Source organism: Phyllostomus hastatus, unplaced genomic scaffold, assembly GCF_019186645.2.
Source record: "Phyllostomus hastatus isolate PE091 unplaced genomic scaffold, TTU_PhHast_1.1 phas_contig_210, whole genome shotgun sequence".
Taxonomy (NCBI): domain Eukaryota; kingdom Metazoa; phylum Chordata; class Mammalia; order Chiroptera; family Phyllostomidae; genus Phyllostomus; species Phyllostomus hastatus.
In genome coordinates this window covers 1,515,340-1,540,403 of record NW_025333737.1, presented here as the reverse complement: position 1 = coordinate 1,540,403, position 25,064 = coordinate 1,515,340, and the positions used below count along the sequence as shown (strand labels likewise).

At 55.4% G+C, this 25,064-nt stretch overlaps 1 protein-coding gene across 6 annotated transcripts in view; it reads left to right on the top strand.

The window, feature by feature from the left end:
• Window positions 1-25,064, top strand: part of RPH3AL (rabphilin 3A like (without C2 domains)) — a 140,073-nt gene that overhangs the window by 110,747 nt on the left and 4,262 nt on the right. For all 6 annotated transcript variants that reach the window (XM_045835791.1, XM_045835786.1, XM_045835790.1 and 3 more), the window contains 3 exons: window positions 1,848-2,022; window positions 22,869-22,982; window positions 24,873-25,019. In XM_045835791.1, the coding sequence (XP_045691747.1) occupies window positions 1,848-2,022; window positions 22,869-22,982; window positions 24,873-25,019 (436 nt within the window). The remainder of the gene's footprint in view (window positions 1-1,847; window positions 2,023-22,868; window positions 22,983-24,872; window positions 25,020-25,064) is intronic.

Sequence of the window (25,064 nt, the reverse complement as noted above, 5' to 3'; positions counted from 1 at the left end):
CAGCGTGCTCAGGGGAGGGCTGGCAAAGCCTGCACTCACGCTGATGCTGACGGGTGAGTGGATGAGTGAGCCTTTGCTTAGCAGAAGGAGGCAGGGTGAGCCCCATCACCTCTGGGTAGGGCCCCTGTTCTCAGGAGCTACGCAACAGCTCCTAGGGACAGGGTGGCCGGGCAACTGCTACTTACAGTAGTTCTCTCCCGCTGTGTGGCCCTTCCCTCTCCTGCAGGCGTCCACTCTGCAGGACGCTTAGAGTCCACAAGGAGAACCCATTGGGGACTGATTCACCGCTCAGCCACAACTCAGTGAGCTGCTACTTCGGATCTGTAAACGTTTGGGTTGAGACTCTGCGGCATCCGGTGTGGAGTGGTGGGTGGGCCTGGGGAAAGTGGCTTCATGTTTCAGAGCCTCAGTTTCTCCATCTGGAAAGTGGGGATAATAAAGCACCTCCTCAAAGACTGTTGAACCAGATGCCTCTGGGAACGGGGAAGGAGACTTTTTAATTGTGTACTTTGTGAATTTTGGATCCTGTGCGTGTGTTACCAATTCAGAGAGATAGTTAGTATGGTGGGAGGGCTGTGAGAGACTCAGCAAGGGGGCTCCCAAGGGGGCTCCACGCAGCCTGCACCCCTCCAGACGGCCCTTCCGCAGAGGGGAGCTGGGAGGGATGAACGACTCCCGCCGGGGCCGGGGTTGGCCTCGGGCCCGGCGCCGGGCACTCTGGGGCGTAAAGCGGGGACTGCCGGCCGCGGGGAGCAGAGCGGCAGTCACTCTGAGAGCGACCGGTCTGTGCTGCACGGCGACACGCAGGTCTACGCACGCCCACGACGGGGGCCGAGTTGCTCGAGGAACGCTTGCCAGGCGGTTCCCCGTGGGAAGTGTCGCGTGTCCTCCCACCGTGTTGGGGGACCCCGAGCGCATTCCCGCAGCAACAGAGCTGGGCCCCACCTGGTGCTTCCCAGCGTGTGTCATCGGGGCCTTTGTTTCCCTTTTGTCTGGTTTTGAGCCGCCCCTGGCAGCAGCCGCAGCAGCAGCACCGAGGAGGCACAGAGGAAGCTGGGGGAGTGGGGACACTGTCCTGGAGAGAATGGGGCAGACCTGGCCTTCTGAGTTCCCCTTCCCCCCGTCGAGCAGCGGGCTCGGTCCACAGGCGGTGAAGTTGTCCCCGTGTGTCGGGTGAGAGGCCGAGGGGGACAGCGGCAGCCGTGAGCATCCGGTCTGTCGAGTGGCTGCTCTGTGCCCGCACTGGGCCGTGGGCCAACATTGCTCTGCGAGTCTGATCCCTACAGCCGCCTTGTGAGACGGACGGTTCCCACGTCCGCCTGCAGGTGCTGACACTGAGGGTCAGGATGTGGCCCCAGCTCTCAGCTCTGGGTGGCAGATCCACGACTCACACCGCCAAGGCTTCCTCTTCCCTGGAAAGGTCGAGTCGTTCCTTCACATATTCCCACTCTCATTAGAGACCACAGGTGTGTGTCCTTCCCGGAGAGGCGGGGAGCGGCCCTGGGTGTCGTGCGAAGTAGGCGTTGCGTTCGGGCCCTTGTCAGGGTCACTGCTGATTCCGCTCTGCGGCCTTCTCTGGGACTCCAGCCCTCCCTGCACCCGCTGTGGGTTGTCTCCTCTGAGTCACTCTCCTGACAGCTTCCAGTGCTGTGTGGGGCCCGGCCAGCCTCCTCCTCCAGCCTCCAGAGTCCCGGGGGGGAGGGGCAGGCAGGAGGCTGCAGGTGGCATCTACTGAGCACTGTCCAGCCTTGCACCAGGAGGGGAAGGCGGGGCGGGCCTGCGTGGGTGCGCGGTGCGAGGCACAGCTCTGCATTCCGAGCTCTGAGCGGCTGTCTCCCCCTGCTCAGGTCTGGAAGAGGTCAGGGGCCTGGTTCTACAAAGGGCTGCCCAAGTACATCCTGCCCCTGAAGACCCCCGGCCGGGCCGATGACCCCCACTTACGACCTTTGCCTGTGGAGCCAGCGGAGCAAGAGCCCAGAAGCACGGAGACCAGTCGAGTCTACACGTGGGCCCGTGGGAGAGGTAGGTCCTGTTTGCCCCCTCTGTCGTGATGGCAGCTGACGTCCGGGCCGTCAGCCAGACAGTGCAATGGACACCCGGCCAGTGGCCACCACAGTCTCCACGTGGCTCATACCAGTGTTCCATCCTCCTGTGTGCCCTCGACTCGCCACCGGCACCCCCATGGGTGGCTGGATGGACCTCAGCACCGTGATTGCTTGCAGCCTGCAGGGGCCATCCCATACACAAGCACTAACTGGAGGGTGGAGAATGCCGAGAGCAGTGTTATAGATCTTTGCAGAAATGTGATGTCAGCTGAGGTTTTTTGCCAAGTATGAAAGTGCGTCTTTGTAAGGCAGGCCGGCATCATCTCTTCTTAGCACTTGTCTTGGGTCTCAATAAGGGGAGACTCTGGGCTTTCCGGGTCCTAGTGAGGAAAGTGACCTTGTGCCCAGGGCCCCTTGGTATTTGTGGTGGCTGCACCCAGGGGGCCACCATCAGAAAGGGAGCCCCAACCCACAGGCAATGACCATATTTTGCCCTGTATAATGTGCACCCACAGTTGTGCGCACGATACACGGGGTTCTTATACCAATGGTGTGCCATTGGCGTACCCACGTGTAATGTGCATCCTTATTTTTCCCTCAAAAATTTGAGCAAAAAGGTGTGCATTCTGCACAGCAAAACCTGGTGTATATATATAAAAGTACCTGGCGTGGCAGGTGTCTCTATACAGCTTGGAAGATACTTTCATGTTCGAGGTTTTATTTCCAAAGCTCTGGGCCTCGCAGCAGGCTCCACAAGCGAGCGGGCCGGTGTTCGGCAGCCCCGTGTTAGACACGAGCAGCCTGAGGCCCAGAGGAAGGAAGGACTCGCTAGTGTGTGGCAGGGCTGGGACCCAGAGGCCGTGTCCTGCCCTCTGGGCTCTGGCTCCTTCTGCCCCGAAGGGCCTCAGTTTCAGCACAAAACTCACGGACCAAGGGTCCTAAATGGGTAGAAGCCGGAGAGATGAGGGGCTCCTCCCGATGCCAGGGGTTGTCTCAGGTTTCTCAACCAAAGACAGTAGACGTGCAGCCGCTTCAGGGGGCTCTCAAGTCTCCGTCTTTGGATTCTGACCTGGCAGCTAACTACCTTTGTACCATTTGGGCTGTTGTTTTTTTTTTTCTTACAGAAGTACAGCGTGTTTATTATAAAATTGTGAAGGTTATCAGAAGCTATCATTTAGCTGGTAAAAATTCCCTAAAGGTCGGCCCTTCCGAGCATAACCAGCAGTTAACAGCTTGGCGTCTGTTCCCCAGACACCTTTTCCTGGCCATCACTCGGCTCTTCTGCAGCCGGCCGTCTCTGCTAATTCTTCAGGACTCTGTCTGCACTTCTGATTCCCATGAGTTCACCTTCCCTGCCATCGCTGGCCCTTGCAGGGACCAGGCCCAGCTGGGGCTGGCCGGGGCAGGGTGCTGGGGCTGGCCGGCCTTGGAGGGGGCCTGGGGGAATTTGTTGGAGAAGTGGCTCCCTCTTCCCTTCTTTCCCGTTTCCACTCTTGGTGCCAGGATCTCCCCACTCCCAGGCCTGCCAGGGAGAGTCAGTGCCCCTCAGAGTGAGGGAAGAGACACCGCAGTGGGAACCAGCTGGTGGACACTGTTGGGGTTAGAATGTGGCTTACAGTGGGTTGAGGAGGGGAGGCCCACCACTCCACCCAGAGGGGCGCTCCCTGCCCTTTCTGCTCCAGCATCAGCATGGCACACGCATACACATGCATGCACACACGTGTATGCACAGTGCGGCTCCTCCCCAGCCACACAGACACAAGAGGCCTTTTAATTATGTGGATGAGGAGGCCAGGAACCCACACACTCAGAGTGGGCACCATTTATTAACCAAGTTTGCAGTGAGGCCAGGCTGTGTGGAGGCCCTTTGTGTGACCTCAGTCTCCCTCTGCACACCAGGTTGGGAGCCCCCTGCCCCCCAGAGTTCCGTGCCAGGCACATCGCAGCCCCATGATGACCCACATGTTAGTGCTGAGCTGAAGGAGGTGGCCCTTCTGCTCAATAGGTGGCCTACAGGGGTCACCCAGGGACAGCGGGACCCTGAGGGCAGGCTGGGGAGCTGGTGGCGGGAGCGGCAGGAGGAAGGCAGAGAGGTTTTGTGCCCCAGAAGCCGAAGTGTCAGAGGTTTGCGAGGAAGGGCTCCAGAGAGCCACCAACAGGCTGACTCTTCCTCACCTGCTTCTTGGCCCGATCCTGGGCGGCGGTGTTTGTCCGCTCCAAGGAGCCTGTGCAGAAGCCAGGATCTGTGCTTTCTGGTTGCACTTGGGTCCCCTGGCCGTCCCAGACCTTGCTGTGCACTCACAGAGGCTCTCGGGTGGCTGCCAGCCACTCGTGGGAGACCACAGGCCTGGGCCAGCTGAAACCGTCCTTACAGGAGGTCCTCCCTGAGTCTGGGGGCAAGGGCAGGACCTTCTATGAGGTTAGCCCCATACTAGCCCTTCTGTGGTTCACATGGCTTCAAGGTCAAGTCTGTGGCTGGAAGGACTCGAGCATGTCTGCCGCTGAGAAGCACCCCCAAGCTTCCAGGGGCTGCAGCTTCCATCTGATTCCTTCTCAGGCTGGTCTCCTGGAGGCTGCCAGGGTCCTGGCAGCAGACGGGACCCAGGGAGTGGCCTTGGGAGCGTGGCACAGGGATGTCACCAGGCCTCTCCCGACCACTGCCAGCTGGGGAACCAGGTGGTGTTTTTCCACCTTTTAAAGCAGTTTCTCTCCCCATCCCAGGCCCCACCATCAGCAGTGCCCAGGTGCCAGGCATGTAGCTGGGATCAGACCTGCAGTGTGTGACCCGGGTCAAAGTGGGCTCATGGGCCTGGCCCTCATGTCACCCCATCCAGCCAAAAGGGAGTTTAAGGCTGTGGAAGCAGCCTCGGGGTGGGGTCTCCCCCACCACCTGAAAGCTGCATGCGGGCAAGGCCACGGCCACCCTGCGCAGCCTGATTTCCCAGCATGCCGCATGGGAGAGGCACAGAGAGATGCTCACCAGATGAGTGAACGAACCACCCACCTGCCGCAGGGTTTTCGAAAACCTGTGGAGGGGTTTCCTTAGGGCCTGCAGGCTCCTCTAGGTCAGGGCCCACTGGACAGCACCAGGGAACGCTCGAGGGTGTCAGTCTCCCCGCTTTCGTGAAGAGTCTGTCCCAGGCTGCTGCCTGCAGGGACCCAGGGCCAGCGTCCCCTGCTGCCCCCAAGCCCTTGTTCCCTGGCAGGGAGGCTGATCCTGACAGCCGCACACTCCCTCTGGCCCTCTTTCCCACATCCCCCAGCCCCGTTCCTCCATCTCTGCTTCTCCCTCCCTCCCTCCCGCTCCCCCTCCCCCGGGCTGGTGCACCTGCGGCCCCCAGCTCACCCCCTCTCCCAGCCCACCCTGCTCTTTCTCCTGCCCTTTTGGAGCAGGAAAGGTAATCAATAGATACAAGCCATGAACTTTTCAGTTCACAAAACCATCAAATGAAATGTATTGATGTTTCCGAGGCAGGTTCCTTTTCTTCCTCCTTTAAATTTTCTTTGTTAATTTTTAATTGCATAGGCATACATAATATATTTTAACAAGTTAATTCAAAAGTATATGAAAAATTAAAACCTTCTGCCATCATCTCTAAAACCCTTTCTCCCTGTTCCTGCAGACAGATACTTGATATTGGGTTATTTGTCGTTTTGCTGTGTTTTTGCTTGTGTTTTAGTAACAGAAATAGGCTCTTACCCATACCTCTCCATGTTGCTTTCTCCACCTAAAAGAATATCATTGGCATCCCTCCAGATCCATAGGTATAGATTTCACTTTATTATTTTTAATAGCTGAATAAAATCCCATTATATCCTGTATTATTGTTTAATTACTCACCTATTGCTGGACATTCAAATTGTTTCTGCCTTTTCATAACCGAAAGCAATCCCGAAACAGCCTTACGTGTATGTGACACTTTCTTTCCGGGGGGCAGGCTTCCAAAACTGGAGTTGCATGTGTGAAATTTCAATAGTCGTTGCCAAAGTATATTCCAGAAATGTTTTCTATAAAAAGCTTTTGTACTCATTTATTCCTGCATCCTTGCCTGCCATGAATAGTATTGGTATTTATCATTTTGGCAAGTGTACTAGATGAAAAATGATACTTTGTTATTTTAATTTAAAACATTTGTGTATCTTCATATCTTTATTATTTATTCATTATTTATGTCCTCTTTTAAACATTACCTGTTTAAATCCATTGATCATATTTTATTAAATTACTTTCTCTTATTGATATGTTAGGGATACTAAGTGGGTTGCAAATATTTTTCTCCTTGACTTTATGTTTTGCATAGTCTCTGCCATTCAAAAATCGATGTTGCCATTCAAAATCATTTTTTTCTTAATTTTTGTGAAGTCAAGCATGTCTGTCTTTTGCTTGGCAATTTTCAGGTTTCCTGTTTTGCCTTGAAATATCTTCCTCTCCAAAGTTAAAAATATCTGTTAAATAAAAAGTTTAAGTAATATAATGATAAAAGGAAATTACCTAAAATGATAAGACTACCAAAAAGGGAAAACAGCGGACACCAAAGCCGTACAAAGTGGTGATGCGCTGAAGCCGTGTCCTGTCAAAATGCAAACCAAGCCTACCCCGTGATCCCCATTATTCAACAGTATTTGATTGTATTTAACTGCTGTAATAAGGCGAGAACATAAAATAGCCCTGGCTGGTGTGGCTCAGTGGGTTGAGTGCCGGCCTGCAAACCGAGGGCTCACTGGTTCGATTCCCAGTCAGGGCACATGCCTGAGTTGCGGGCCAGGTCCCCAGCTGGGGGTGTGCAAGAGGCAACCGATGGATGTTTCTCTCACACATCTAGGTTTCTCTCCCTCTCTTTCTCCCTCCCTTCCCCTCTCTCTAAGAGTAAATAAATGAAATCTTTTCATTAAAAAAAAGGGAAAGAAAAGAATCTCCTACTATTAGAAAAGAGAAGAAATTCTTATTTGTAGATGAGGTGATGGTAAGCCAAGAACGCCCACGAGAGTCCACTACAGTAAACAACCCCCTGGGGTTAGCAGGAGAACTCGGGAAGTGATAGCACATGCAGCAAATCAATAGTTTACATGAAGAATCAATGGTGTTACTCTGTACTGACTAATTAGAAGTAGAAATGGGAAAATCCACTCAAAATTGCAATAAAAATTATAAAATGCCCAGAAACATTTTAAAAGACAATTAATTATAGGCTCAACAATCTTATCACAGGACAAAAGTAAGACATGAACAGAGGCAGATAAGAAGCTTGATGCCTCCAAATTAGTGAGTGGAACAACCGTCTGATTCCCAGTGGGGTTTTCAGCGAGAAGTGAGTCCAGATGTTTTCCTTCCCCATCAGACAAACGAGAGGTGGCGCACAGTGGGATCTGTGCGCCTTAAAACAAAGAGGTGCCGACACACGCGCTGCAGCACAGACGCACCCGTGCAGGTGCCACGCTGAGGGACAGGAGCAGAGACAAAGGCCGTGTAGTGTGTGATTCCACTTCCACGCAGTGTCCAGAAAAGGCAGACCCACGGGGACAGAAAGCAGACTGGGTCGCCAGGAGCTGGGGAAGATGGGGAAATGGGGGGACGGGGAGGGGGGGCGGGAGCTGCTAGTGGCTGCAGGGTTTCTTTTAAAAGAGGTAAAAATGTTCCGGAATTAGATAGTGGTGGTTGCGTGACTTTATGAAGATACAAAAAAAACACTGAATTGTGTCCTTTCTCTTTTTGAATATTTTATTTATTTTTAGAGAGAGGAGAACAGAGGGAGAAAGGGAGAGAAACATCATCGATCAGCTGCCTCTCGCACACCCCCAGCTGGGGACCTGGCCTGCAAACCGGGGCATGTGCCCTGACTGGGAATCGAACTGGTGACCTTTCAGTTCTCAGGCTGGCACTCAGCCCACTGAGCCACACCAGCTAGGGCTTAGTTGTGTACTTTCAAAGGGTGAATTTTATGGCACATGAGTTATATTTCAATAAAAAAATTCCATCAAGAAGTTAAAGAGTAGTTTAACAAAATATTTTTTAAAAAATAGCAAGGGTAATGGGAGGAGTTGCCTGACCAAATGTTAAAGCTTACTCTAAAGTTAGTTTAATCAATAGAAACAGTAGAGTGTTCACGCCAGAACAAATAGAATGAATAAATAGGGAAGTGGAACTGAATAGAGAAATAATAGACCTCAGAATGTATGGAAGCTGAGCACGGGTAGCTTTTCAACTCAATGGGAAGATGACAGGTTTTACATAACAACTGGAGCCAGCATAATTAGATCCCATCCTATTCCGTGTGCATCCAGAAACGCACTGCAGATAGATTAAACTTCTATGCGTTAAAAATAACACAATGAATGTATTAGATAAAGATTAGCCGCCCTGGCTGGCATAGTTCAGTGGATTGAGCACGGGCTGCAAACCAAAGCATCGCAGGTTCGATTCCCAGTCAGGGCACATGCCTGGGTTGCAGGCCACAGCCCCCAGAACCGCACATTGATGTTTCTCTCTCTCTCTCTTTCTCCCTCCCTTCCCTCTCTAAAAATAAATAAATAAAATCCAAAAAAAAAGTTAAAAAAAAAAAGATTAGCCATCTTTTCCCCCTCTGGGTTATCTCAAAGAGAGCTGGTGACACTCTGGCACCCACAGGACAGGTGGGCTTCCTACGTGAGTTTGCTACCCCCTCCCCTGGCTGGGGTGTTGATTTTGGCCAAGGGTTTGCCTGCAGGCCCTTCGGGGAGCCCCTGCAAGCTTGCTCGGAGCAGGACAGTCATTCTTCCTTCAGGAATGGGGCACTGTGAGGCCTGAGTGTCTCCTGGGGACCAACCTGGGGCCTGGCCTGGCTACCCCTGGGGAGAGGGCAGGTCCGATCAATCTGGACAGAGTGTGGGCTCCGTGCCAATTACTCCGGGCAGATGATTGCTCTGAGTCTATGACAGCAATCAGTAGAGTCAACTTTTGCACACTCCCAGGGATCTTTGTTCTCCTGTGAAATATAAGGTGGAAATGGTGAAACCAGTACTTTGGGCCCTTGGGTCTTAATCCCTCTGCAGCTGGGCCCACCTCTTCTGCAGGCTTCTTCCCTTCGATCTGGATTCCCTCCCATGAGCTGTGGGTAGAGGAGTTGGAGTGGGGGATACCATATTAGTCTTGCATTTTTGGGCAATAAGAGATTACATTTTTTTCTTAGAGGAAGGCAACTGCAGCCGATTCAGCAGCTCAGTGACATCATGACATGTCTTTGCAAGCCTTGCTCTTCCTCTCCTGGCCCCATGATGGCTACTGCAGTTCCAGCCATCACTTGAAAGGAAGAAAAGATCAAGGGGGATGCTGGGAAATGAAGCCTTTAGCTTCTGCAGCCCTTCATTATAGCAGAAGTGGGCAAGCGGGGCATGGAGCCTGGTTTCCTACGAGAGCTGGAGAGTTGAGTGGATCTGACCGAAGTTGCTGCATGTGGAAATCAGTCTCACACAGGGTTTGTGATGGGACTTCTTGTTTCCTTAAGTCCCAGCACTGTGACCAGGAGCCAACTCTGCCTGGGGCTGCCCTGTGGCTGGTCTGCCCCACCTTTCCCAGCTGTGGCTGAGCACCTAAGGGGATGGCGTGTCAGGGGAGGACTAAAGCCTCAGGTCAGGAGTCCAGACAGTGTTCAGTGGACTTTCTGGGATGTATGTCCTCTTCTCAGGTAGGAGCAGAGAGCTGGGGGTCCTTGGAGACTGTCCCCTGGGCTTTGCTGTGTTCACCTCTCCCAGGGAGCCTGAGGCTGGGAAGGGAAGGGGCCATCATCCAAAGCCTTCCTCACTGCCTTGTGGCCTGGCAGATTGGGAAGTCCTTTCCACTTTGTCCTCCAGCCCAGACCCCAAAAGTCCCCAGATGTGCACAGGTAGATAGATGCCTTGAGCTCCCTGTCACCAGGAGGTGAATTCACCTCCCCGGCTGCACTGAGGCCTGGGACCCACAGTCCCTCCCCAGGACCCTCAGCGGAGGGAAGCCTCCCACTTCCTGGCCTCAGGCGCCCCCCTGAGCAGAGCCCAGCTTCCTGAATGGATCGGAACAGAATGACACGCTGGTTCACTTCAAGGACTGTTCTGGAAAAGTACTCAAGTCTTGGATTTGTTCCGGCTGAGTGGTTTTAAAAAAAATAGGAGTTTCATTATCACTTGGTTGGTCTGATAGATTTTAAATAATTTTTTTAAAATTCTGAACTGTGGTTCTGTTTGCAGACCAGTGAAAGCAAGCTTCAGGGCGGTTTAGGCCAAGCAGTCTGGTCCCACTCAGCCTACAAATGTGTACCGGGGCGTCCTTCCCAAATGAGCCGTGGCTGACCTTTCCGCCCACCCCCACACCCCCATCTCCTGCTCCCTGGAGAAGCCGAGTCACTGGGTGCTGCGCTGGCCTCAGCCAGAGCTCCGTGACTCACCGTCATTATCTCCTCTGATGCTCACAACAGCCGGTAGGGCAGCTACAAGCGGCGAAATTGACGCTTAGTGATGGATGGAGCGGGGGAACCCGCCCAAGGTCACGTAGGCTGCGGCCAAGAGGGCCTGGCACTCAGACTTCTGAATCCTGGCCCACACGCCTCCCCTCTGAGTGCAGTTCAGTGTAAAGCTGTTGCCCAAATCGCCACACACGCCGGCTTCCTTCTTTCGGATTTAGTGGGAAGGTTTGGGGTTGCATGGGACAGAGCCACCGAGGCCCAGCTCAAGTCGGGGCATGGCTGCCGGGCGGCAGAGGAAGGTCTCCCAGAGGCAGGGACAGAGACAAAGGCTTGTGAGGCCTGTGGAGACGGGAGTGTGGCAGCAGCAGCTTCCTCTCAGGGAACTCTTGGACCAGCCTCATCCCCCAGCCTCTGCCTGCTTGGGAGCTTGGACTCGCTGTGTGCCCTTCAGTCTCAGCATCTGCCCCCACTCTCAGCACCCCATGCAGCAGGGAAGGGATTGGCCTGGCTCCTTTCTGCTTATGCTGCCTCCGTTTGCAACATAATAGATGGCATGGCCAGTCAGTGCTGCTTCCCCCGAAAACAGAGCTGGGACGGAGCAGGGGAAATTTGTGTCTCTTGCTCAATAGCCATTGAATCACAAAATAGGGTGTTTGTATCCGACAGAGTGGTAAGCTCCCTGTCCCTGGGAGCATTCAAGCAGAACCTAGGTAATAGTGGGTTGGAAAACTCACTGTGGACTTGTTAATGTGTATCCAGAGTTATGCCCCCATATTATAATCAGGGCTTGGGGTACAGAGGCACATTTTGCTGTCCAAGATGGAGAAAGCCACACAGCCCACGAAAGCTTTAAACCAAAGACCTCTGTGTATTTAGCACAAAGCTGTAGCCGACTAAGCTAATAAGCAGTTCCGTGGCAGTCGTTTTTCCATCAAACGCATATGCTGTTTCCTGACTTCTTAACGCAGCATGCTATTTATACCAGTAGATCCATTCATTCTTAATGAGCCACAGTTGTGGATTGTAAAATGTTTTATTTTCAGACAGGATTGCTCACTGCCCAGAGCCAGCTGTTGCTATGCCACCTTCCTTCTTTCCCTGTTCCTGAGAAATTAACATTTCCCAAGCTCCTCAGAGCACTCGGCTGCCCTCTCCCAGCCACCCCACTCACCCCAGTGGCTCCCCAGCAGGCTCTGGACTTGCCACGTGTGCCATGTCAGCCCGGACGTGGTACGTGGACTTCCTGCAGCCTTGGGAGCAGCTGGGAGTGTGTGCTGTGCGCAGGGTGCCAGGCTGCCCAGGGCCTGGGGAGGGGGCAGAGCGGAGCAGGAGGCGGGCTTCCGTGCTGGGGGGCGGGCGGGGTGCCATCTGTCCTTGGAGGGTGGGACCTCCGCCGCTGTTATAGGTCGCAAGCTGGTGGAGCAGTGACTCGATCTGGCTCACTGCTCTAAATTCATTGACAACTTTTAAAAATGTAGAGAATTCTCATTTGAAAGAATACAGAGTGGCTCTGGCTTCCGTTCTGAAATCAAAAGGCCCGCCCGCACTGCCCCTCCCTGGGGAAATGGGGCAGGCTGGGTCAGGAGCAGCCTGCCCTGCACACGGGGCTTGGAGTCTCTGGTCTGCTGCAGTCCCTCCCCGCCCCGTTGTCGCTGACACTCCTTGGTCCTCGCCCTTGTGGGGTTATGAAGAAGAAAGTGAAGTAGATCTCCTCTGCACATCCCTAAGAAAGGAGAGAGGACAGGAGTTTGACCCGCAGGGACACCTGTCGCAGGGGAGTGGTCCTGCTTCTCTGTGGCAGTGAAGGCTTCTCACAGCCCGCCCCCTTCCCTCATGGGGGCCCTCCTGCCTCCGGGTGGAAGGCAGCAGCCTGACTGTGCCACACCTCTGTGTCCCTCCTTGCGATCCAGACCCACAAATCCTCCCCGCGGTGGCTCTGCACCACCGTGACCTCCCAGACCACACCCACTCATTTTCACTGGGGGCCACATCAGCCTCAAGGTTGCCTTCAAAGGGCGGAATATAATTTTAGGACTGTATAAATGTAACTACTCCTTAACTAGAAGGAAGGAGCTCTGTGCTGCCACCGGGTAGAAACAAGGTGCCGGGCCAGATAAAACAAGGTGGAGGGTTGGACTCAGCCCGGGGGCCTTGTGTTTGCCGCCTGTGCTAAGGGGTCAGGCCCTGCTGAGCTGATGTGTGCTAATGGGGGTGCCAGGCAGGAAAGCTGTGGTTTGGGGGTCTCGGTTTCCTCATGAGGAGGATGGGGATGGGAGGCAGGGACAAGGAGTCTGTGGTCTTGCAGCTTTCATGTCCTAGAGTTCCAAAGCCGAGGGATGAAGCTTTGTGGGAGAATTTCAGGCAGGTGGTAGAGTAGCTCCCAGATCATACGCTGAGGCTGCCTCTACTGGGAAGCACACCCCCATTCCTGCATTGGCCCCGCCCTCCTCGCTCATGCTCACGCTCACACTCACGTACTCGCACAAGCAGTCCTGCTCCGTGCTGCCCGTAAAATCCGTCCAACCCACCCAGCACCCTCCCTCCCCTGCCCCACACCCTGTGCCCGCAGTGTCTGCTGAGTGCTCATGAAACAACTGACTCTGCCTTTTAAAGTCCTGTCCCCAGGGTCACGTTCTGTGCTCCATTGTCACCTCCCCTGCCCACAGCTGCTCTACTCCCTGTAAGGGTTGTAGAGTCCTGGGGAGCTGGAAGTGCCTCAGGTGTTCTTTGTTTAATGTGTTTTACTGATTTGAGGGAAAGAGAGACATCAATTTGTTATTCCACTTATTTATGCATTTATTGGTATGTGCCCTGACCAGGGGATCGAACCCGCAACCTTGGCATATCAGGAGCACACTACAACCAACTGAGCTACCTGTCCAGAGCAAGATATTTATATAAATATGTATATATTTAATAAATATATATAATAGAATAGAAACCACCAAATTGTAAATACAATACAATACAATACAATACAAACCACCAAATGCACACACATACTCTCGAGCCAGCAAGGACTGTTTAGAGAGGAGGGAGGGAGAGACTGTCTCTGAACCATCTGCAAAGGGTGCTGTGTGGCCAGCAGAGCACCCGAAACCCATGGACTCAGCTCTTCATGGTGTAAGTCTGCCGCTTGGGCCCAGAAAATAAGTGAACAAAAAAATCACAGTCAGGCAGTCCTGTCTGTGGCTCCCAGCAGCCATTTGGGGAACCGAATGGCCTCCAGCCCACCAAGGTCAAGAGAAGAGCATGGGATGCTCAAGTCCACGGTGGGCCCCCCTGGACAAACCGCCAGCCAGTCCTTAGTCTTCTTGTGTAGCTGTCTTTCTGCCAGGCTCAGCTGAGGGCCTGGGTACCTTGTGCTCTGTGCAGGTGAAGGAAGCCGGCCTCAGGCCTCAGTGCCGAGTGGCCAGATAAAAACAGCAACACTAGCCCTGGCTGGTATGGCTCAGTGGATTGAGCGCGGGTCTGTAGGCCACAGGGTCGCCGGTTCAATTCCCAGTCAGGGCACATGCCTGGGTTGTGGGCCAGGTCCCCTGGGTTGGGGGCACCTGAGGGGCAACCACACATTGATGTTTCTCTCCTTCTCTTTCTCCTTCCTTCCCTTCTCTCAAAAAAATTAATAAAACCTTTAAAACAAACAAAAAGCAACACTACCAGCTGCCAGGGGTTTCACAGATGCTGGCTGAAGGCTGTGCCAGGTACCGTGCAGCCACTATTTCAGGTAATCCCTGACCACCTGTGTGAGGGGGGCACACTATTGCCTCATCTTATAGAAGGGGAAACTAAGGAGTGAAGAGGTTAAATAACTGATGCCATAATCGTGGCATGACAGAAAGAGAAACCCCGCGGCGGCGTTCTGGAAACTCTGCCCTTCCCCTAGGGCCCAGGGAAGGGGTGGCCTGGCCACAGCCCGTGCAGCTGTGTTTCCAAGGAGAAGCCCATGCGCACTAAGTTGTCTTCACTTCAGGGCCCTGGTGAAGCCAAACACTAGCCGAGTGCCGGTGGGTGTGAGTGGAGGGGCCGACCCCAGAGCAGGAGCCCTGGGCTTCGGGAATCTGCCTTTGCCCCACCCCTGCCCCCAGCAGCCCCCTGCCCGTTTTGGCAGCTTGGGGATTAATTTTTCAAGATCAGAAAGCCCTCATTAACCACACTGCCGAGGTCAGGGGCACGGCTGTCGCTTCCAATTTGCCCAAACCTGATGACAGTCTCGGCTGATTGGTTGATTCTAGCTGCAAAGGTCTGGGGGCTCCTTGCCCCCAGTCTGAGCTGTGACAGGAAAGCAGGGCCCAGCCCCCCGAGTCAGCCTCTGGCTTCCGTTCAGCTCGCATGTGCCAGACCTGGGCTAGGGTCCGCCTTGTGCAATAAAGCACACCCTCTGCAGCCACACACCCGTCTCACCAGGTAAACCTACAGCTTAATTCTGCCCACTAGAGATCTCTCAGCCTTTGGGGAGCCGGGTGGAGTGCATAAATCCAGACCTGCCTGTCCTGTCTGGCTCCGACAAAGCCTTAGGAGAGAGCAGCCCAGCTCCACTCAGCTCAGCAGCTCTCCCTGGGTCCTCCGGTCTGGCATGGGATGGGGGCGGGGGGCAGCCACTCCGACGGCTGAAGCTCATCTCCCTGTGCCAGTCCAGGCTCAGCAGCAGAGACTGGGCGGTTCTCTGTGCCCACCGATCTCCGCACAGGAGGGAGGGGCCCAGCAAACCCGGCAGCCCATCCCTACCCTCCTGTTCTGAGCGCTGAGCCCACAGGCCAAGCAGGGGCTGAGGTTCCACGCCAGGTGAGGGGCACATCCAGAGGCCAAGAAAGCTGGACCCTGAAGGCATGTGACAGAGAGGCCTGAGAGAGGAGAGACAGAGACAGACAGAGATGCAGAGAGTTTTTTAAACATCAGCAAGAGAAGCGCAAAGAGACAAAGGGAAAGTCACAGAGACAGAAGGATGGAGATAGCTGAAGTTAAGGAACTAACGAAGGCACATTTTTCATCCCAGCAAAGGAATGGGCAGGAAGTGTGCACTTGCGTGGTTTCATCTCGGCCGCAAGTCAGAAGCAATGATCTGCCGGAGAGGAACAGTGCAGAGCACATCTAAACCAGACTAGCCCCTTGTCCCTTAAGTGTCTGAGCCCAGAGCCTTTCTCTTAAGCCAGTAGGGCTGTCCTGGCCCCAGAGAAGCCCACTTCTGGCCTTTGTCTATCCTATTCTCTGTCAGAGACGCCAGGCTCACACAGGTTCCAGCATTTCTACCTATAAATCAAGCCCATCTTTAAATGCCACCTCTTCCAGGAAGCCCTCCCTGACTCCCCCTCTGTCTGAACATTCGCTGGCTCTCTTTCAGGGTATCATATTCTCTCTAAAGGGAGCTATTCTTGTCTTCCATCCATCTATCTCCTGTTCTATATGGAGAACCTCAAGCAAGGACAGGACCACAGGATTTTGGTGCTGGCAACTACATCACTATTGATTTGAGGATTTGTCTTCATTATCCGGTGCCTCCTGTCTGTGAGCCTGAAGGAGGGAGTTAATTAAAATCAATGGCGAATGAATAAACAAGCCCAGAAAACCCTCCAGCCTCCAGCTCTGAATTCCCAGCCTGGTCTGGGCAGTCCCTGCTGGTGTCCCCTTTGGCAGCCTGGAAGGGGGACCAAAGACAGAGGGTTCCCTGTGACCCTCCCCACCTCACAGATAGAGAAATGAGGCTCAGGGTGGGCAGGCAGCTGGCAAGTGAAGGTCGCCTGGATCTCCTGACCCCAAGGTCTGGGGGGCGGGGGATGCTGGGAGCCTCTCTGGCACCCCCGGCTCATCCCTGTGAGGACAGGTTCCCGGCTTCAGGGCCACCTTTCCCCTGGTCCGGGCCCTGACCCTCCAGTGCCCCGAAAGAGTTTCCAAAATGAAGGAAGGACCTGTTTCTCTGTCAGGCCTCAGCTCGGGTTTGGAAGGAGAGCAGGCTCTGTGTGAACAGTGAACAGTGCTCTCCCCGCCCTCCCCCCCTCAGGCCCACTCATCTTGTGTCCATGGCAACTGGCCTCAGACAGCCCCTCCCCCTTTAGCCTGTCCCTGGCTCAGGCTGAGGCCACCAGCTGCCTGGCTCGTCCCACTTGAGTGTCCTTCAGAAGGAAGCTGGGAGGAGGCGCCTGCTTGGTGGAAAGCCCAGCCCTTCTGGAGATGGAGCTGGCTGCCGCCACCTTGCTGACCACTGTCCAGCCTCCTGGCTCTGCACCATGTGGTGTCCTGTCCCCGGGGAGCTCTTCAGACAGCTCAGCAAGTATGTCCTGAGTGCCCGCTCGGGCCGAGGCCCAGGTTGGGGGCCGAGGGCAGGCACCAGATGTGGATTAAGATGTGTCCCTCCTTCAAGTTGTGCCAGGAGCAGTCGGGGAAGTCAAGGCAGGCCTTTGTAGGAAGAGAAAGTCAATGCCAGGCGGTGGCTGAGAGGGGCCAAGATCTGCCCGGTGGTCGTGGGGAGAGCGCAGGGGAGCTGCCCCCTCCTCCCCCAGGCCTGGAAGGACTTCGTTCAGTAGAGGCTCAGTTCAGATGGGCTCCTGGAGGATGGATAGGATTCCGTTTTTTAAAAATATGTATAGGCTTGCCTGGGCCATATGGCTCAACTGGTTGGACCATCGTCCTGTACACCAAAAGACTGCCGGTTCGATTCCCGGTTGGGGCACATACCTGGACTTCAGGGTTCCATCCCTGCTGGGATGCGTAGAGAAGGCAAGCAGTCGATGTTTCCCTCTCATATTGATCTTTCTCTGACTTTCTCTCCCTTCCTTTCCCTCTAAAATCAATAAACATATCCTCAGGTGAGGATTTTATTTAAAAACTTTTATAAGCCTGTATAGCTTTTTAAACTTGCAGTGCCCTCTGCCCTACGTGATCTTACTTTATTGGTAGTCACTACTGTCTCCATTTTACCCAGGAGAAGGCCGAGGTCCCGAGAGATGCAGGTGTGTGCCCAGGAGCGTCCAGGACAGAGACACCAACCGCAGGTGCCTGGAGGGGACAGAAGTCCTTCTCCCCACGTTGAGGCCCCTGCCTGCAACGGGCAAAGGGCCCAGAGAGAAGCCCAGGATGGGCCTGCAGGGAACCAGAGAACACCCGGCCTGGCCTGGGGGGGAGGTCCTGAGGGGGCAGAGCCATTTGGGGGGAGGCTGCGCCATAGCTGCCCTGCGCCCCGGCTGAGCGGGAAAGAGCAGGGATTCCCGTGAGAGGAAGGCCTGGGTTCAGATCCCAGCTCAGCCTCCACACGGCCGCTGAAGATACATAGTGTCCTCAGCATCCCATGAGGTACAACCTGGGAGCATAAGCATCCCTAGGAAAGTGAGCCCACCCCTGTGAGGTTGGCCTCGGCCTCGGGGACCCCAGGGACAAGCCCTGCGCCTGGAGGTGCGGCCGTGCATTCAGGTGGCCCCGACAAGGAAAATAGCTCCCTTGTGTCAAGCACCTGCCATGTGCCAGATGCCACCTGCGTGACCTCTTTTAATGCTCCTAACAACCCCCAAAGGGCCCCTTGCCCCCCATTTCATGGGTGGACCTGCTGAGCACGGCCAGGTGGAAAACTGGCCCAGAGGTTCGTGACTGGGAAGTAGCGGAGCCAGGGCAGAACTTGGGTCTCGCTGACTCAGAGCTGGTGCCTTGTCACTGCCCCACACTTCCCTTTCGCTGCCACCAGATGCAGCCCCAGACCTGCCAGGCGTCCCTGTGGGATCCCAGGCTGTGGGCCCAGCTCCCACCCGGCTCAGCGGGGACAGCGTGGGACTCTTCTCCGCAGCCCTGCCAGTGTGGTGGGCTGCGTAAGGCTAATTGGGGATGTCTATGCATTCCCCGGGGCCTTATCAATTTTCCTCTACATTAAAAAAAAATTTGTTGTTTTTAGTATGCAAAACTTTCCACCATCTGCTTTGCCTTGGCAGAGTGTTTGCTGAAAATATCTCTCTTCCTCTCTAATTCCCATAATGTCCGGGGGCTCTGGGAGCCTCTGAGCAGGGCAGCAGCAGCAGCTCACGAGAGTGCCTGCCAGGCTCCCTGGCTGCCGCTGCCCTGGTGCCAGGCAGGCGGGTGTTGTTGGGTCCAGAAGTCGCATCTCCCCACCTCTCAGCCAGAGAGGGGCACTGGGGTCTCTCCACTGATGGAACAAAGCGGGCCTGAAGGTGGATCCTAGAATCCAGACCCGGAGTAGCCGTCCAGGTGGTGTGTGATGAAACCCTGAGAGGGAGGTGCCCCGGGTAACGGAGAGAGGTGGTGGCAGAAGAGAGCCAGGCAGCCAGCCCCCCAAATCCCAGTGCAGGCCCGTGAGGTCAAGTGGCCAGTGTCCTGCCAGCCCCCTGGACCACCCCAGGCCAGGTGCTCCACAGGGCTGCAGCTGCCACACCTGTCCCTTCAGGCGTTCTGGAAAGACTTTACAAAAAGGAAGACTTCCCCCCACCTTCATGTGCCAAAACTCTTGAGTTTCCATGGAGACAGTCAAATTGCAAATTCATCCAAGAGTGAGCCAGGGGTGGGGGCTGGGGGGAAGCTGGCCGATCCCTGCAGAGGTGGGCATGGCTGGTGCTGGCTTTCATCTTTAGCAGCGGACAGCCCTTCTGGGCCAGGTTGGGGAAATCTCAGGGACGCCAGGCCCCATGCAAGGGGTCCAGGGGCTCAGGCCTCTGGAGGGGAGGGCCCTCCATCCTCCCGGCCTCGTGGCAAAGCCCAGGTGAATCCATTTGGTGACACCTCCTTGGGGAAGTTCTTGAGACAGTCTTCCTCCTGGGGTTTTCCGTCTCCAGCCTGAAAAATCAGATGTGAGCAGCATACAAGCATTCCTCACCCAGCTCTCCTAGACTCCACCTTTGGGGAATTCGAGGGGGAGAAGATCAGCCTCCAGACACACAGGGTTTTGTTGAGGATGGAAGAGCAAGGGCCAAAAGATTTATGAGGCTAAACGCTTTGTTAATAGACCTTAAAGATTCACAGTCACAGCTGCTGTGCAGGCAGGGAGGTGGCTACGGCAATCAAATGGCGAATTAGCCAAGGCATGGGTCTCACTGAGTCCTTGAAGCTCTGAGGCCTGGCCCCACCTCGAGATCCGAGACACAAGGAGCAGAGATGCTTGAGCCAAGGGAGATGCACCCCCAAAGGGAGTGAGTCTGGTCGGCTGGCTGTTTCTCTGCCCTGCGATGCTCTGTGAGCATCCTTGTCTCCTGGGGCTTTCCCCGCCTTCCGTGGCTGCAGCCCTTTGGAGTCTGTAAAAGGAACAGGCCAACCAACTGTAACATGAAGAGGTTTTATTTTTTCAAAATTTTGTGCAACATAAGAGCCCCGAGGGATCTAGGCGACATGGCACCCGAACCCACCTCCAGGGTTGGTGCTTTGGACAAGGCATGCCCCCCCCACAACGAAGACTGCTCTCCCGGCGTGCAGCCCAGCACGGCCGCCATGCAGTTTAACCCCATGCCCACTCCCAACCTAAGGCTGCGATCGGGTGCGACAGGTGACGAGAGGGGAGGAGAGTAGAGAAATGTGATCAATGAGCTTGCCCCTGTGACCCAGGCCCGGGGACACTCCTTCCCATTGTCTCTTTGGAGTCATTGGTACTCTTGTGCTTTTTTGGCATCTGCCTGTTAGCACTAAAGGATGCTGGCACCATTTTAACGCAGTGGAGCCCCAGGTCCCCCCTGCCCCAGATTTATGGAGATCCTGCACGTCAAGCATGGGAGAGATGGGAACTCCAGGTCGGAGAGGAGGAATAGATCATCTGTCCTTAAGTGTCTCTGCCAGAGAAATGGGGAAACCAACGTGAGACCAGTCACCGTGCTCTCCCAAGGGATTCTGGCCCACCACCTCGCGGCTGCTGGCCCCACCCGCCCCCCGCCGCTGGGGGTGAGCAGGGGGCAGATCCTCCCTGAGGCCTTTGCAGCTGCCTCCCGTGCCTCCCACTCCCTCTGTCTGGGGACCCACGGGGTTGGTGTTTAGTCAGTCAGTGACTCAAAAACACGTAAATGCTTCTAGAACCGACACCAATTGTGTCCGGTCTCGGTGGAATCACCATCATAGAAATCTGGTCCAGGACCTGAAAAACAATGGCAAAGTCAGGCCTTTACTTGTATTTCTCAAATACTATGAAAGAGGCATATGAACCCCCGCACCCCAGTCCCTGTCTGTTATTGATTCTACATCACAAAAGCCCAAGAAGCCCTCCTTGAAGACGGGAGGACGAGAAACGGGGCAGAAAGGGCAGAATCCTGAAGCACAGAGAAGGCACAGCTGGGAACAGTGAGGTTAGCCTCGCTCTTGCCCCACCCACGCAGCTCAGGCTCTGCCGGAGAAGCACGCCAGCCTGATTCAGGGTGCGATTTGGCCCCTGCCGGAAAGGAACCTCGATTCTGCTGTGGGGGACACATGCACAAACACGTACATCAGCACATGGTTGGTGCAGGTGCGGCAGAATGCACAGGGCACCCGGAGGAGGTGGCATCCACCTGAGCCAGGAGAGAAGCGGTGGGTGAGGCGCCCTGGGCGAGGTGGGCAGGAGGTGCTTGCTGACGCTTTGGCAGGAGCTGCAGACCGGTGGGGCCGGGGGACCCTGGGCCAGGACAGCAGGCCCTATGGGACGGGGCTGGACAAACAGACAGGAGCTTGGGCTTGATCCTGTAGAGTATGAGGAGCCTTTGCAAAGGGGTGAGTAGGACTCGTGTACTCGCTGGAGAGAGGGGTGGATGGGTATTCTGTGTGGGCCAACATGTTGAAATACCTCTGCGAGGACGGACAGAAGGACAGACCGCTGTCCGAGGGGAGCCCTGCTTCCTGCTGGTTGTTAATGCAGTCTCAGCCTCCTCCGCTCACGCTGCTCCGGAGGGGTCAGATGAAACCTCTTAGCCACCCCTGGTGTAGATCAATTTTGTTTCCAATCTCCTCTCCCACAAATGGGTCCCTCTGGCACTGGGTTGTTTGGCAGGTTGAAGAAGATAATGCTCGCTGGGTACCCAGCACAGCGCCTGGCGGGGAGCGCTCAACCCTCCTAGCCGCCCTCTGCGACCAGCGCTCTGCACCCCCTGCACTAACCCCTGGTTCTCACTGTCCCATCGCCGAGTGAGCCAGTCCCCTGTGAGAGCTGCTTCCCTGCAAGCCCAAGCCTTGCTGCGCAGTTGTACCTGTAATAATTACATCATTTAGTTAAAAGTTATGTAAAGTCATGAAAAGAATCAGAAAAGACAAAGAATTGTTAAAACCGAGACTTTGGAAAGCCTTCGTAGCAGCCACTTGCTTAAAATAGCTGTTGAATTAGATGTGGGCAGGACAACTGTAAAAACAGGAGGAAGAAATGGGAAGGTGGAGGATTCTGCCCTCGTCCCGCTCTGCCCCCCCCACCTCCCGCCCCCAGCTCGGCTCCAGCTCTGGTGTGCAGACGCGGGGCTGGCCTCGCAGACCGCCGCGTGCGCGCAGTGCAGGCCTGAAAGGCCAGGTGGGCCCAAGCCCGACGGAGCGCCCAGGCTCTGCGGCAGAAGATTGGCGAATGGATGTACATTTGTATGCTTCAAGTTAAAATAGAATGTTTAACATATGAATATATCCCGTGTTATGACTCCCGCTGGTGACAAAGCAGCCAAATGTGGTTCCTTTTAGTCCAGAAAGAGGATTTCTACCACAGTGGGTGTTGACTGTGAAGGGTGTTCTCCTCTCCCCTCTCCTGGGGCTCCCACCCCATGGGCCAGGCTCCCTTCTGCTGCACCCGAGAGACCCCGCTGGGAGTTACCGGGTGAACCATGATGAGAGCCCGGCCTGCCGGCCCCCAGGTCCGTCCTGCCGGTGGGATCGGAGTGGTCGGCTGTGGAGCCGACTGCCAGGGTTGGACCCTGGCTGCTGCACTTACTGCACTGAGCAAGTGCCTCAGTTTCCTCACCTGTAGAATGGGGGCCATGCTTTTCCGACCTGACAGGGTCATTCCGAAGTGTCAGTGGGTTAGCACGGGTAAAGCACCGGAGTGTCCCGTAGGAGTCGGCGAGGGCTGGCACTGCCATAACGACACAGTGACGCCTCGTGCCTCTTGGCGTGGCCAGGTGCAGGGCTCCGAGCACGGGCGCGTTCACCGGAGGGGATCGTCGGCGCCTATCGGGGTGGCAGACTTCCGATTCCACCATGGGAAGTGGGCACCATGAGGAGATGGCGAGTTCTTCCCACTGGTCCTGGTCACGCTGGGCCCAAGTTCCAGCCTCCTCACCTCAGGACTCACCTCTGATTGGCAGAAAGGGGTGGCCTGCTGCCCCATCCCCAGGTCATCGTTCCTGTGCCCCGAACACACAGGCCAGCTGAGGCTCTGTGCCACCGTGTCCTGGCGGGAGGGAGGTCTGCCCTGGCCCCCTCTGTCCAACACGCCTGCTGGTGGGGGCCTGTAGCGGTGACCTCCTGTGCCGGTGTCTGTTCTTTCCAGTGGTTTCCAGTGATAGTGACAGCGACTCGGACCTCAGCTCCTCCAGCCTGGAGGACAGACTCCCGCCCACGGGGGACAGAGACCTGAAAGGCGACAAGTCCTGCAGGGAGTCCGGTGAGTGGGGGAAGCACGCTGCTGGTGCAGGAAGCTTTGCTGCTTCCTTGGGCCTCCGCCCCCCACCCCCCCCACCCCCCCCACCCCCCCCGCAGGTGTCGGCAGAGCTTTTCTGGATCAGGAAGGAGAGTTGGCCCTGGGGCTGGGACAACCAGGAGCTAACGTCTTAGCACCACTGAGGACTCTGCCAGAGAGGTGGCTCGGGTGTGTATTCAGTGGGGGGAGGGGCGGTCCAATGACCCACCTGACCCGCGGCCTGCACACCTGGGCTTCCTCCCCCGGCTCCCTGTGAGCATCCCAAATGAGGTGTGGCCTCGTGAATGATGAGATTTGTGAGTGTGAACGGTGAGAGTCAGATGAACTCCCCTGGACTTCGGAGTCCCCTTGGCCCTGCCGGCAGCCTGCAGTGGGAACCCGTGTACGTACTGTGGCCTCTTGGGCCTCAACTTCCCACTAGTTAGTGCACAAACAGGGTGGAGCAGGGGGTCTCCAAAGCTGCTTCGGAAAGTAACATCTCTGAGCTCTCCTCAGTGACCCTGCTGTTTGAAAGAGCATTAATCGGGACCCCTGCTGGTGTGGCTCAGTGGATTGAGCGCCTGCTAACTGAAGGGTCTTAAGTTCAATTCCCTGTCGGGGCACAGGCCTGGGTTGTGGGCTGTGTCCCCAACTGGGGGCGTGTGAGAGGCAACCAACTGGTGTTTCTCTCACACATCAATGTTTCTCTCCCTCTCTTTTTCGCTCCCTTCCCCTCTCTGTGAAAATAATTAAATAAAATCTTAGAGAAAGAGAATTAACCAGGCCTTGAGGCTGGTGCAGACAAGGCCTGGGGGACACATTTTCCTCTTCTTTAAATCCACGAGGGGTGTCCCAGGAAGAGGGCCAGCTTTATTCAGAGTTACTGCAGAAGTCAGAACTGGGATATCTGAAAGATGGCTCCGGGAGGCTGATTTCAGTGCCTGAGAAAGCTTTGTAATAACTGCCCCAACCTGGAATGAAATGCCCCAGGGTGCTGTCCTGGGCCAAAGGCTGGGTGCCCTCGTGCCAGAGCTGACATGGAAGGAATTCCTGCTGGGATGACAGTGTGGGCTGGACCAGAGATGGCACACGCCTGGCACACGTACTCGTACTTCCACTCCTGGGCCCATGGCAGGCATTACTAGTTGATCACAATCCACTTTCCCACCAAGCCTGATGTGGCCTCAGAATCCTGCTCAGTGTAGTTTTCCAAGTAGCCAATGTCAGGGAGTGAAGATGACTTGAGGATGAAAACCGTTCTGGGACTAGATGATCTCTTCAGCCCCTCAGGCCAAAGATTCTACCGTAGGAAAGTGTGAAGGAAGCCTTGATTCCCGGGCCTGGTTCCACACCCGCTCCTAATCCCCTCCCTTCACACCAGCTCCCAGCTCTGACCAAGAGGGCCTAGTGGGTAGGAGAAGATGGAGTGCAACAGCACAGGCCCCAGCTCTGCTCTCTTGGCTGAGTGGGGAGCCTTGAGTTAGTAAAGGCAGCAACTGATAACCCATGGAGTTCACTGAAATATATACCCTCCCCCACACACACTCTCATTCCTTGAAGGCAAGAAAAATTCCTCCTCAAGGCCAATTTTCACATTGGTGACTTTACTTGTTCCTTAGTGAAAGGACCTGAGGGCCCACTCGGTGGCCTTCATGCGAGTTATGGTGGACTAGTCCACAGGGGCCAGAGGGTGGGGCCAGGGGTGGCAGTTCCCAGGGTAGGGGGCTGTGTGCAGACAGTCCCACAGACGCCCATCACAGACCCGCATGAGAAGGCATTACGTCAGCTCGGTTGGGCTGAGATCATCCCTGTCTCAGTTTATGATCCAAAGGGCCCAGCGCGGAGCCATTTGGGTTCACACACGGTCCCTTGCAGGTGGCAGCATGGAGCCCCCCAAGGTGGAGCTTGCCCGCCCACCCAGCCACCTGTCAGGGAGCCAGAGCAGCCTGGCCAGTGAGACTGGGACCAGCTCTGGGGACCCACAGAGGGGCACCCCTCCCTGGCCCGACCCAAAGGGCCCCGGTGAGTACCCAGCCACTACTTCTAACCCCCACCCACTGCCTTTCC